At 37.2% G+C, this 14,884-nt stretch overlaps 1 protein-coding gene across 1 annotated transcript; it reads left to right on the top strand.

The window, feature by feature from the left end:
• Positions 1-1,678: 1,678 nt before the first annotated feature.
• Positions 1,679-14,657, top strand: LOC128197944 (uncharacterized). Its single transcript, XM_052880873.1, has 6 exons — positions 1,679-2,057; positions 12,516-12,803; positions 12,939-12,987; positions 13,638-13,917; positions 14,143-14,221; positions 14,317-14,657. Exons 1-6 carry the CDS (start codon positions 1,725-1,727, stop codon positions 14,506-14,508), a joined length of 1,221 nt encoding a protein of 406 aa, XP_052736833.1. The 5' UTR covers positions 1,679-1,724; the 3' UTR covers positions 14,509-14,657.
• Positions 14,658-14,884: the final 227 nt, after the last annotated feature.

Here is a 14,884-nt window from a genome sequence, read left to right as displayed (position 1 = left end):
GATGATAAGCCAACTAATAACAAGTTTCAGGCATTGAGAGATCAGGAGGATGCTTATTTCATTTCTCAGCAAAAATGGCTAGTTGTAGCTTATGGAGTTGGTCTAGGGTCTCTTGAAGGTATCCTTTCAACAATATTTGGATATCCATTAAAACTATAACACTAATATGCCTTTGTTTTTGTCCCTTTGTGTCTACTTAAGGAAGTGCACTCTAGTACAAACTTTCTGTATAGAATGTTAGTTTGCTACTTACTATAATGACCCATTTACTAACAGTGCCATTTCCATTTCTTGAAATTACGCTTGTTCTTCCTTTTGATAATTCTGAACCTGCATTTCCTATCTTAATCTGTTGTTGGATTAGATGAATAGTGTCTAACATCACGCTTCTCATATCATTGAAAATTGTGAAAATATTGTCTCAAATTATGAAAACATTTCAACAATAAAACCTGCAGAAGTTATCACCAGAGGTGCTGACGAAACACAAACTCCAGGATCATCTGCTGTTTTGGTTGCTCATTTTGACGAAACACAAACATCAGTTTGTATTGTGATTGTCTTGTTTTGTGATTGCATTGTTTTGTTTTTTTTTATTTGATTTGTTTTGTTTGCAGTGACCAATTTTAACTTTTGATTGACATGGTAGTATAATGGGTGTCTATGGAAGGTGGAAGGCTGAGACTTGAGAAGCTCCCAAGACATTAGAATTAAGTGGGTTTCTTTTATTTTAAATGTTAGTAAATTATAGAAACTTGATTATAATTTAGTTGTGTATGTATTTGGATTTTATATATGGTTTGATGTACAAATTATGTATTAAATATATTACACAATTTAATGTTTGAAATGAATTTCATTATGTTAGTTTGATTGAATATTCATTTCATGTTATATATATTGATTATAAATTGATTGATGAGATTATAATACAGGAAATTAAGTATATATTATGATAGGTGAACAATTACTTCTCATAATATATTCTACCTATTATGATAGGTGAAAAAAATCTACATCATAAAACGCTACCTATTATGATAGGTAAATCCAGCCGCATCATAATAAATTTGCTATATTATGATTTATAAGTGAAAATCTGTCATAATATACTAGACTTATTATGATAGGTGACAGAAAGTACGTCATAATACACTAGACCTATTATGGTAGAGTTTTATGTACACCATAAAATGCGCAGACCTATTATGATGTCCAGAACTATGATGCCAGGTTACCTATCATAATACGTCATTTTTACCTATAATAAAAAGTGTTTTTTCCACTAATGTAAAAATAAAAAAGAAATTAACTAAGATCAATAATATCTAAACAAAACTTAAACAAATTAGTTTTATTATTTATTGAAAAAAGTAATAAATAAAATTAATTACAACCAATTAATAAATAATTTTATATCATAAAAAAAAATTCAAATTTCTTTTTAAATATGAATTATTTTATTAGTAAATAAGAAGGTCTTAAATTTGTTTTACTTCTATGAATTCTTAAAACAAGTCGCGGACAACTAGATATGTTAGGAGTCGCTGCAGCAACAGCCCAGATTACATTTACTGTGACAGAAATAAGATAAATATTATATTTTAATATTAATATACAATAATAAAATAACTATCTGAGAAAAGAAAATCAAACATTTTCTAAATGGCATATAAAAATTAGGAAACTTGACGGAAGAAAAAGAAGTGACAGGAGAATAAAAAATGCTGACGAGAAGGATTGTGACTCCCGTAATCAATTACTCTACGGAGTTTAGAGCTTACGAAGATGATGCATGGTATACGGTTTGCGTTTTGTTCCATGGAGATACTCTTACGGTGAAGTTCTTGGGTTTTCCTCCTGGAAACGACGTCGTGTTTCCGTTTTCATATTTTCAAAACTCGAAGGACCTCGAAGCCTTTAAGCGTCGTTTCAGACCCCTCTCCAAACAGCTTCAAGATGAAGAGTGTGGTTTACTCACTCCTGGAACTAGGGTTTGTGCTTGTCATTCCTTCAATAATGAAGACATTCGCTTTTACGACGCCGTTGTCGATGGGGTCAGTCATTGTTTACTCTGTTTTATCTTGAGCCATTTGATACTCACCTTTTATGTTTAAATCCACTTTTAGTTCTTGGAATATGCAATTCTGGGTTATTAAAAAAATTTAACTCTACAGTTCATTTACTTTTGCAAAATTAATTGAATTTAGTTTACTACTACTATAACATTAGATTTGTAATGAGTTTTTGGTGAGTGATAATAGACGTCTGAAGCCATAAGGTAAGCCATTTTGGCATTAGTGACACGATCCTATCAGATGACTCATCAACCGAACATGTTGTGTTGGGCCATGTCTGAATGTAGTCCAAAGCAAATTTCAAGCCTAAATTTTCATGAAGTTGACTGATTGGAATACTAAATTAATTTTGGTAAAGGGCTGGGAGATTAAATTGCTAGAGAATGTCATATAAGTTTACTGATTTCGAGACTAACTTGTGCAGAGTGTAGAAAGAAACTTTCAAGGACAAAATCAACATAGGTTTCCCATTTTGATTTTAAATTGTATATTTACTCTTTCTTTTTGAGTGAGATACGGATAATTTCTACATATAATGAAGAGTGTAATGGGTAAAGTAATAATACCATTCTTCTTATGGTCTTGTAAGAACAATGTTAGCAAAAGAAGTTTAAGTCTAACTCAATTCCTAAAAAACCGGCTTGTACGGAAATGTTTGCACCCACTTCTATACTTTAAATTGACCATATTTATAGTTGATGTAAGAAATGCAATACACCTCCCTCAAGTCGAGGTATATACATCTCGAGTTAATTCTAAATTCTCACAAAGATATACTTGAGGAGAGAACGAAAGTTGATGTGAAGGATAAGTGAAGGAATATGGCGCGATATGGGTGGAAATAAATCATAGATGTTAAGTTTATTTTGATTAAAGCTAATGACATTGTAACTAGAACGGGCAAAATCATGAAAAATTAATCAATAAACTTTTAGGATTATTAGCTTTTGTAGAAGAAAGTGTAGTTTGTAAAAATTAAGAAGAATGTGGTGTTTAAGCCTTCTTAAACAACATATTATTATTATTAAAAAATAATTTAGAGTATATAAGTGGGTGCAAATCTCACCTCATAAGTCGATTTTGTGAGTTTGAGTAACGCTTAAAGTCCCTTTCTTAACGTGGTATCAGAGCTAAGTTAGAGCCTATCCTATCAATATTTGTTGTTTATCGGTTTATAGGTCTTCAACGGAGAAAATTTTCTCCTCTTGGGACTGGACAAATTAAATCTATGTTGACCACATGGTATAAATGATATGAGGTTGATCTAGTGGAAAACGGTCAGGCTTCTATCCGTCATAATTGTGACCACAGGCCTAGTTTGATGAAAAAAATAGTACCGCACATGCTTATGAGTGGGATTCCATAAATGGCCCGGAGGGTAGAACATCAAACTATGCAGGTAGATTTATTTTCCTAGTCCCAAGAGAAGAAAACTTTCCATTTAAGACCTATAAACCAACAGACATTAAAAAGGAGAAAAGTAAGAAGGTGAAGTTCAGAATTGTAGCAGTGTTACGATTGAGAATTTGCATTTACCAACAACTATTGACTACATTTTCTTCTACAAAAGCTAATAATTCTAAAAGTCTATTGAGTAATTTTCCATGATTTTTCCTGTTCTAGTTACAATGTCATTCAACTTTAATCAAAATAAACTTAACCTCTACGATTTATTTACACCCATACCATGCCATATTCCTCAACTTGTCCTTCAAATCAACTTCTGTTATTTCCTCAAATATATCTTTGTGAGAATTTAGGATTAACTCGAGATGTATATACCTCGTGAAGAGGAGATGTTGGAAGTTCTACATCGACTAGAGATAAGACCCATTTATATTTACTCTTTATTTTTGAGTGAGATACGGATAAATTCTACATGTAATGAAGAGTGTGATGGGTAATGTAATAATAACATTCTTCTTATGGTCTTGTAAGGGTTACCCTATTTATCATGATTATATTGTGTCTAGGATTACCCTATTTATCATGATTATATTGTGTCTAGAGTTACCCTATTTATCATGTACTTGTGTATCAATTTATTCTTATAAATAGAAGATTGTGAGAGGGATCAATTAAGCTCTTTAGAATTATTTTACAGTTTCAATCTTAAGTGACCCGTCGGCGAAAGGGGAAGAAGAGGAGAAGGTAACCAAGAAGGAATGGTCAATTGGAGGAAACGGGTCGAGTTGCCCGTGTTTGAAGGGGGCGAACCATGGAGTTGGATAGGCAGAGCAGAGAAGTTTTTCGAGGTCCAGAGGGTGGCTGAAGACGAGAAGCTACAATTTGGTTTTATTAGTATGGAGGGTTACACTGGAAGTTGGTTCCGATTTTGGCGGGAGAAAACCAAGAACCATTCTTGGGATGGATTGAAGAGGGCTTTGGGAATACGATTCGGGGGAGGAACACGAGGGACGGTTTATGAGAGGCTGTCGACCATAAAACAGGCGGGGCCGGTGGAGGAGTATATTCGCGAATTCGAAGTATTGGTTGGGCAAACAACCAAGATACCCGAGGAGCGCATTATGGGTTACTTCATGGCGGGCCTACGGGAAGAGGTGGGCGATCATGTCAGGCCGCATGACCCACCTGAATGACTGCCATGCGAGTTGCGCGCGATGTGGAAAAGTTGTGTTCGACTTCGAAGGCGGGAGGAGGATGGGTGTCCAAGAATCAAAGTTCCTTGGGGAAAACGACAGGATCAGTGGTGCGTGCGGAATCAAATCGCGATACAACGGTTCTAGGAGGGCCGGCGGAGAGTATCGGGTCTGTAAAGAAAGACGCGACCCAGGGGGGAAGTAACGTGAGAGCCAACAGCGACGGGAGAGAGAAGAATGTCCGCAATCTACCATACTCGGAGTATGTCAAACACAGAGAGGAGGGGAGATGTTTTAGGTGCGGCGGACCTTTCAGCCCCGTGCCCAGAGAAGGGTTTAAGGATGCTAATCTTGGCGGAAGAGGAGGAAGAGACTGAAGGCGAGGTAGGAACCGAGATGAATATTGCCACGATGGAGCTATCGGCGCTGTCCGCCGGCGGTCTCACGTCTCCTAAAATGAAAAAGTTACGGGGACGAATAAGACAACGAGAGGTGCTGGTTTTGATTGACAGTGGCGCGAGCCACAACTTTATCAGTCGAAGGGTGGTGGAGGAACTAGAGATGGCGGTAGTGGAGACCCAACCTTATATTGTAAGCCTGGGGGACGAACAAAAGAAGAGAATCAGCGGTTGCTGTGAGCAGGTGGCTTTGGAGTTGGGAGATGCAGAAATTGTCGAATGATTTTACCTGTTCGAGCTCGGAGAAGTGGAGGTAATCCTTGGGGTGGAGTGGTTGGAGAAACTAGGAAAGGTGACGGTGGATTGGCGGAAGTTGGAACAGAAAGTGGTGGGACCCAGGGCCTTATTAAAAATGGATAAAGTAGAAGCTTGGCTAATGGTATGGGAATTGGGCTCACTGGAATCCAGGGGAAGTACTCAGAATTATTTGGGCCTCACCGACAAGCAAAAGTAAGAGATGAAGTTGTTGTTGGGCCAGCATGACGTGGTGTTCTCGGAGCCTACGGGGCTGCCACCTAGTAGAGGGATGGTGCATCATATACCGCTAAAAGAGGGGGTACATCCCATCAACGTGAGGCCCTATCGGTACCCACACGTGATGAAAGGAGAAATAGAACAGCAGGTCGCCGAGATACTCCGATCGGGGGTGATCCGACCAAGCCACAACCCCTATTCGAGTCCTGTCATTCTGGTGAAGAAGAAGGACGACAATTGGCCACTCCGGTACCCACTCTGGATTCTTTCTTTACAGATACACTACTGTGAATAATATTCAGTTTTTCCCTATCTTGTGTCTTTTGGTGAGAAAGAGAGTACTTGATTAGGTTCCCAATTTAGGAACCTATCACATGGTATAAATGATATGAGGCTGATCTAGTGGAAAATGGTCAGGCTTTTATCCTTTAGAATTGTGACCACAGGCCTAGTTTGATGGTCAAAAAAAGTACCGCTCGTGCTTTTGAGTGGGATTCCATAGATGGCCCGGAGGGTAGAACAACAAATTGTGCAGGTAGATAATTTGCCTAGTCCCAAGAGGAGAAACTTTTTCCATTTAAGACCTATAAAGCAACAGGCATTAAAAAGGAGAAAAGCAAGAAGGTGGAGTTCAGAAGTGTAGTAGTGTTACGATTGAGAATTTGCATTTACCAACAAATATTGACTACACTTCCTTCTACAAAAGCTAATAATCCTAAAAGTTTATTGACTAATTTTCTATGATTTTGCCCGTTTTAATTACAATGTGAATCAACTCTAATAAAAATAAATTGAACCTCTACGATTTATTTGCACCCATACCGCGCCATATTCTTCCGCTTGTCCTTCAAATCAATTTCCGTTCTCTCCTTAAATATATCTTTATGAGAGTTTAGGATTAACTCGAGATGCATATACCTCGGTGTGAGGAGGGTGTGTTGGAAGTCCTACATCGACTAGAGATATGATCAATTTAGAGTATATAAGTGGATGCAAACCTTACCTTACAAGCCGGTTTTGTAGGGTTGCGCTTAAAATCCACTTCTTAACAAACAATCTATTATTAGCTCCATATCACATGATCCTAAATGTTTCTTTTCATCTAGTATGTTTGGATTTTCATGTGTGAGGTTTTTCGTTTCTCATTTGAGAAATTGTAATGCATGATTTTTTCTTTATTTGTGAGAAGGTTTTATGTTATTTTCTTTAGAGTTGGAGGGTGAAATGGATCAAAGGATTCTTGTAGCAATGAAACTAGTTGGTAGATGAAGATATAAAAAGAGGGGAAACTCATATTTTGGGGTTGTTTGAATTGATGAGAATAAAAACATATACATTCTTATATTTCATGTTGCCAAAAAACCTAACAAGCATAATTCTAGCCATCTATGTGATTGATATGTTCATAGTTCACAACTACTAAAAGTTGCCTTTATCTAGAATAATCAAGTTCCTACCCCTTGCCCCAGCTTGTCACATCTAGAATAATTGACACAGAATTCTTCATTTGCACATGTGGCATAACAATCTCCCGAGGCTTCATGTTCCATTTCAGTTGTTATAGACAAAAACTAGGTATAGGATTATTTTCCCTTGTGTCTAAAATACACATAGAGTAATATATTTATAATGAAGAATGATATAAGTATATATAACAACCAAACATAAATATGTTAAATAGAAGATATTGTTACAAACAACAATATCAACAAATCTACCAATATCAAACAATATCAAATGTCTATGTTTCCGTAATTAACATAAAACACAATATATCTAATACTCCTTCTCAAGCTGTTGCATATAATTTGTATGTACCAAACTTGTTACAAATATATTCAATTCTCGGTTCTTTAAGACTTAGTAAAAATATTTGCTAATTGATTAATTGAGTCTCAATATTTGCTAATTTCTCTTGAATGAAATGATAGTCAATCTCAATGTGTTTGGTCCTCTCATGAAAGACAAGATTATAACTGATACGAAGAGCCACCTGATTGTCACATATATAAGTGTCACTTGAGTGACATCTCCAAATTGTAACTCTTTAAGCAATTGCTTAAGCCAAACAAGTTCACAAGTGACTGAGGCCATAGAGCTATATTCTTCTTTTGCACTAGATCTTGCCACAATACTTTGTTTCTTGGTCTTCTAAGAAATCAAGTTACCACCAATGGAGACCAATATCCGGAGGTAGATCTTCTATTAGAAGGAGATTGTGCCCAATTAGCATTTGAATAGCAAACAACTTGATAGAGTATGGCAACTTTATGAGAGGAGAAGGAAGAGTTAGGGGGGTAGCAGGGAAATGTTTAGAAGCATAACTGTAATAATAGTTAGGGAGGAGCGGGAATAAGCTCATATAAATAGAGTTGTTGTACTTCTGTTAAGGAGTTAGTTTTGAATTCTTTTGTAAAGACAGGAACATTGTCCTGTGGAGGGGGATTAGGCTCCCTGACAGTTGCAATATGCGTACATTGTTTGAATAGCAATACAAAAACTCATTTTTTTTTGCCAATTGAATTCTTGTCAGTGTGTGCTTGAAGTTAGATAGGTTTCATATTCAGAAACCTTTCAATTGGTCCGACCTGCCAGATCATTTGGGAGAGAGAGAGGTGTTCTGAAGGGGAAATTGAGTGCGTTAGGAGGCAGAGTAGAAGGGCAGTTGAACGTTGTTGAAGGGCAAATGGAGGCCATAGAGATCGTGATGGACGGATTGAAGGCGGAGACAACGGCGATGCGCCAAGAATTACAAGAAGTGATGCGAATTCTTGGAAGGAAAACTAGAAACTTGAGGGAAATTCGGATGGAAGGCAAGTGTCTGTCAACGAGAATCGGAGGGGAATGAGAGAAGGAGTTGACGAAGAATGAGAAATCGAACAGAATGAGATGCAATCTAGTTGGGCGAAGTATTTCTCCAAGGTAGACCTCAAGGCTGGCTATCACCAGATTCGAATGGGAAAGGAGGATATACAAAAGACAGCCTTTAGAACTCATCAAGGACATTATGAGTTCTTGGTGATGCCTTTCAGCCTCACTAACGCGCCAGCCACGTTTCAAAGTGCTATGAACGAGTTGTTGAAGTTATACCTTAGGAAATTCGTGTTAGTCTTCTTCGATGATATTTTGATTTATAAGCCAGTTATGGGAGGAACATCTTGAGCATCTGGGTAAGGTAATGGGCATTTTGAGACAGAATCAGTGGTTGTCCAATAGGAAGAAATGTGAATTTGGAAAGATGCAGATTAGATATCTGGGACATTTAATTTCAGAGAAAGGAGTAGAGATGGACCCTGACAAAGTGGACGCAATCTTAGAATGGGAAGAACCACGGACCCTCAAGGCTTTGAGAGGATTTCTTGGCCTCACAGGGTATTATAGGCGTTTCGTAAGCAATTATGGAAAGGTGGCGAAGCCTCTAACAAAGTTGTTGAAAAAGGGGCAGTTTGCATGGACAACCCAAGTTAGTGCAGCCATGACCAGACTCAAGGAAGCCATAACCACTGCACCAGTTTTGGCCTTGCCCGATTTTAGCCAACCCTTCCACATTGAATGTGACGCGTCAGGGGGAGGAGTAGGCGTTGTCCTCACACAGAAATAGAAGGCCTATTGCCTTTTTCAGCAAGGCTCCATCGGAAGGGTCTTTGAGCAAATCAATTTATGAGAAGGAGCTTATGGCATTGGTGACGACCATTCAGCATTGAAGGCGCTATCTCATTGGTCAAAAGTTTATTGTACATGCTGACCAGAGAACTCTGAGGTATCTTCTGGAGCAGAGGATAACCACACAGAACCAACAGAACTGGATTGCAAAGTTGTTGGGGTATGATTTTGAAATTGTGTATAAATCTGGGGTAGCCAATAAGGTAGCATATGCTCTATCACGTAAGAAGGAGGATAAAGGAGAAGGGGAAAAAGAAATAAGGGTGGTAGCACGACCTTACTGGCAAGATTTCCAGGATATCTTGAGAGAAGTCAAGGAAGATGGAACATTAAGGAAGGTGATAGAAGACCTTAGAGCAGACCCAAATTCGCACCCCTCTTTCACTCTGGAGAACGACAGGCTACACTATAAGGGGAGACTCGTGTTGTCATCCCATTCAACTTGGATCGCTAAACTCAGCTGAGTTTCATACGACGAAGAAATCTATTATTGATTTTGTGGCCAACTGTTTGGTTTGCCAACAGCATAAGTCGCGAGGCCATGACGCTGTGTTGGTAGTGGTTGATTGTCTTAGCAAATATAGGCACTTCCTTCCTTTGAAACATCCCTACACAACTCGAACGGTGGCAGAGGTGTTTGCAAGGGAGATCGTTCGGCTGCATGGGGTGCCCGTCACGATAGTCAGTGACCGAGATCCCTTATTTTTGAGTCTGTTTTGGAAGGAACTCTTCAGGTTGCAAGGGTCGGAGCTGCAAATGAGCACTACGTATCATACAGAGTCTGATGGCCAGACAGAGGTGCTGAATAAAATTTTGGAAGGATACCTAAGATGTTTCTACTTGGAGCAACCAAGGCGTTGGAGTGCAGTGCTGTCTTGGGCGGAGTATTGGTACAATACTAACTACCAGGGAGCAGCGAAGTGTAGTCCGTTTGAGATAGTGTATGGGAGAGCGCCTCAAGTTTCATATGCAAATTGGACTTGTCCAATAGCTATTTTTTTCATTTTCAATTCTGGACACAATTGCATCATGAAATCCACTCGAGCAAGTTTATTTATGCTAGTTATAATCACTCAAAGTCAGTTTGCACAATTCCATAGGCTTTTACTCAAATTCACATGTTCAATTCATTCTTTTTCTTTCAGATTTGCCTTTTCTTTATCTGATTTACTCAACTTGTTACGTACCTGAGTATGTAAGCTAGCCAAATACAACCTTTCACACTCTCACACACGTAGCAAAACAATAAGCGAATGACAATAGATGAATGAATCTCTTTTATTGATGGTAATATCTGAATAAACAAGGGTAAACAATAATTGGGAGCATAACCTCCTTCAATTACTTTGGGAGCATAACCTCCCTCACAAGACAATAATGTCTGTCACAAAACTCAATAATCAAAAGCATACCTTTAACCCTAGACTTTTCCCTTTATTTATACTAATTATTTCCCGCACATCTCTTATTAAATATTTCCTTAGAATATATCTGCATTTAATATAAATATCCCTATATATATAGTATAAATATCTCCCCATATATTATCCTAGCATATATCCTTAATTATAAATATCTTATATTGAATATTTCCTTGAATATATATTTATATTTATTTACTCTAATTAACATATACTATATTTATTTACTCTAATTAACTTATACTGAATATTCTTTCTACTTTCCACCGTTCGGTCTGGTCGCTCCCCGCCTCCCACCGTTCGGCCTGGTCGCTCTCCGTTGTCCACCGTTCGGCCTAACCTCTCCATGCCTTCCACCGTTCGGCCTTTACGGTCAATACCGTTTGGCCTCACTTCCCTCCTACCTTTCTTCTCCTTCTCATTACCTCCCACCTTATACCCTATCACAACTCATGTGCCTTAATTTCGTTTTTGACCAAAACAGTGAATAACAAGAACTTAGACAACTTAATTCTGCAGTTTAGAAAGTGAAGAAAAGGTTTGCAATGACTCTAAGATTGATTAAACAGAATTCCAGCAATGATCTAATGCTGAAATGAGTAAAAACAAATCAAAAGTACTCAAACAAGGAATATGCAGTTCGGCCTACTGCTTGCAAATGTTTTCTGCTGTGAATTTCACAGTGGCAACCAAGCTTATGCTGAGCATATCACTGCTTCTCGGGTTTGCACTTTGCTACTAATCATCTAAGCATTCCAACTCAGAATTTAAACGCAAAACAGATTCAGAATTTAGCTTCAAACAACTTATTGAACCAAAATTTCACAGCAGGATATACACAGTGGATCTGTTGTTCAATGAATGCATCCGAGCTCCCAAATTGGCTTATCATAACTCATATGGAATGCACTTGAACATTCAAACAGATCATCACATAAACCAGGTCAAATCAGAGGCACACTTTTGAATTTTCTGACAAAATAAGCAATGAACAAAACTTGACAACAAAATTTGAATTCAAAATTCAAATGATTCAAACAAAGATTTGGACCGAATAAAGTGATGAAAATGGACCCAAAAAAGGTAAACACAAACTGACTCACACAATAGAACCTATCGCAACAGATTCAAATGAATGTGTTAAGAAGTAGACTTTAAGCCAAACACAGGTGAGATTTGCCATATTTATCATATTTATGTTTGATTGCCATATATACTTGTATTATTCTTCATTATAAATATATTACCCTATGTGTGTTTTAGATACTAGGGAGATTAGTCTTATACCTAGTTTTATATTCAATAACAGCTACTCCCCCTTGCTGAACGGATACTTGATACCCTTTATCTACGACCGTGGTATCCCCAAATCATGTGATTTTTATGGTTACTTAGAAACCTCCCCATTTTGCTCTAACTAAACATCTCACATTTTTATGTCCATCCCGGCTTGTGTGTTGGGTTGTCAAATGTCATAATGACCCAATTCCTACTGAGTCCCAACACATCACCGGTCTTTGGGCCGTGATACTCTTGCTCAGCCATGTTACGGCTATTAACAGTTAGGCTTTTACCTGACCCTCACTTCCATGACAGACCAGAAACTAAATAAGTCATGCTGGGTACAACTTTTAAAATTATTTCCCCCTTATTTCTCCTTCTCCTGGCACTCTAAATAGTTTCCATCTTTCCTTCCCCGCCAATTTCTCACCTACCAGACACTCCATTAGTGTTCGGAAAATAACAATAAACTTTCTTATATTCTAGATTGAAATTGCTTCCGTTTTACATTTGTGCTTGATATTGTGTCTGCTTCCATAGGTGCAAGAAAGTGAGCATTCTTGGAAAACAGGAGAGGAAGAATGCTTGTGTACTTTTATACTTTTTTGGTTGCATGGACCAAATGCAAGAAAATTGACTGCTACATCAATTGAGAACATTTGTGTCGTTCCACCTAGATGGGAGCTAGATCCTGTAGTGGCTTCATTTCTGGATAATTGTTCTTCTTTTTTAATGCCAAAGGAAGCTTCTGGCTTTGGAATGGTTCTGTATTGCAACAACAGATCTAACTCCGCTCGTCAAATTACTTATTTTGGACGAACGATAAAGGCAAGTAGTACATGCCTCTCTCTATGTAACCGTGATTTCTTTCTATGAGCTTGCTTGCTGAGAAAGATATAAAATAGTGATACTGGACATGTTCTGGTTCTAATATTATATCCTCGAATGTATCGGCCTTTACAGGAAACACAATGTGCTAGGCGGTCTGTTGTCAATGCATGTTTACCTGAAGGTTTGTTCCGATGTAATAGTAGATGTTAACACTAGAAGTAGACTAAACTTAGGTTCAACTCCGAAAACCTTTTTGTTGCGATCAAGATATTTGTGGCTCTTTTGATTTGATTGTCCATCTAATTCTGTCAGGACATTGTAAACCATAGCTGTCAAATTAAGATGTCAACATTTAGGATCGATTGATTTTATCTATTCGACCAGGCAAACTATACCTAATTATTGGAATTGCATTCATGTACAATTTGACATAGTAATATTGTTGGAGTTACATCTCAGTGAGTTATAAAAATGAAATTGCTATTTGGATTCCCTTTTTGCTTAAAATTTGTTTTGGGAATGCAGAAATTAGTTTTGTGGAATGCATTTACACTCATTCTCCTTTAAGCTTACCGAGTACCATTTTTTCTGAAGCATGCCTACTTCTGTCTTACATTTTTTTCTTTGAAAACCGCTCTTGTTTTCTGTTTGTTCACTTATTCACAGCAAAGAGCAACCATAACACTCTTTTCTTAGGCAGTGAACCCAACCCAGCACACACTCATTTTTTCCTCCCCCTCAACCTTATTTATATTTTTACAAGGATGTTCCATAATACGAATCCTCTTACCTTTTCCTCGGATTTCATTTGATTTTAATTTTTTTTTATAGTCAGTTGTCTCAAACGAAGAATGGAAGACAGGGATCTTGGGGGACCGAAAAATGTGTGTATGATATTGATTACAAATATGGATAAGGAGTTATGCCCATCTACAGTTACAGAGTTCTTACGGAGACATACTTCTCTATCAGTCCTAGTCTTTATTTTTCCAAATTTGTCAATGGAGGTATATAATAGGGGAGCCATTATGGTGCATTCTGAAAAAGAGTTGCAAGAGCTGTGTGGCTTTTTGAATAATCCCAACTGCATCATAATATCTTCAACTGGCAGGTATTCTACATGTTAGCTCTTAAATATTGATGTCTACTATGGTTTTCATTGTTACTATGTTGTTTCAATTTAACGTTGAAACCAGGCTTGTCAATTTCTTTTTTTTTTTTTTTTGCAGTAATTGTTTTAAATTGAACCATCAATTCTTACAAAATTTTATATAGACTGATTTAGTAAAACTGTTTTTATACTCTTTAAAATTAATCTATTCATTGTCGTTTTTAGGCCTTTGGTGATACTTGAAAAACTAGTGGGATTAGAAAATATTAAAGCATCAATAGGAGCCTTGGTGCATATATCAGAGGTAGGTTTGTGTCCAGAATTTTACTTCAGAAAGTTGTTTAAATACGGTAATAATAATCCTCACAGGCTATGTGTTTTCATTGTTTTCTTCTATAGAATATATTGCAGAAAAAACAGAGAAGAAGGATGAACAATTTGAAGGTTGTACGTTCAGGAAGTAAAGAATTCAAGATAGCTAGTACTATGAGGGATTTATTTTGGGCATTTTCTGAGCACCAAGAACGCTTACAAAAGAGGCTTGCACTTGAGGAGCGAAGGATATTTGCAGCTAATGAACAATTAGCTTAAATGTTTGTCCTTCACTTCTTACTGTTTTTTGTGCTCATGTAAATACAACTACTGCAAGCCTATGACCTACTTTTTCTTTTCTTCCAAAATTGTTGGTATTAAAACGTTAAGAAAATGTTTTTTAAAGTTGATTTTCATATTCTAAAACCTAATTTGCAGGAACGTAAAGAAAAATAATGAGATGTGCGGATAGAGAAACGAGCAAAAATAGATGATCGTAATGTCAAAATGATTAAACAAATGTATAACGCAATTATCATTGAGAGGGTCAAGAACTGAATTACAACAATTTATGATGATATTGGATTCTGATAACTACATTAATTGAAGTAGGTTTGTCAACGAATCTGAGGTTTTTAGTTATCTCTTTTAGACA

The sequence above is a fragment of the Vigna angularis genome, chromosome 7 (genome assembly GCF_016808095.1).
Source record: "Vigna angularis cultivar LongXiaoDou No.4 chromosome 7, ASM1680809v1, whole genome shotgun sequence".
NCBI classification, from domain to species: Eukaryota; Viridiplantae; Streptophyta; class Magnoliopsida; order Fabales; family Fabaceae; genus Vigna; species Vigna angularis.
This window is presented reverse-complemented; position numbering and strand designations above follow the sequence as displayed.

Coding starts and splice junctions, on each gene's coding strand:
- LOC128197944 (XM_052880873.1), top strand. CDS start 1,725: ATGCTGACGAGAAGGATTGTGACTCCCGTAATCAATTACTCTACGGAG. Junction 2,058..12,515: donor ACGACGCCGTTGTCGATGGG/GTCAGTCATTGT, acceptor CTGCTTCCATAG/GTGCAAGAAAGTGAGCATTC. Junction 14,222..14,316: donor CCTTGGTGCATATATCAGAG/GTAGGTTTGTGT, acceptor TTTCTTCTATAG/AATATATTGCAGAAAAAACA.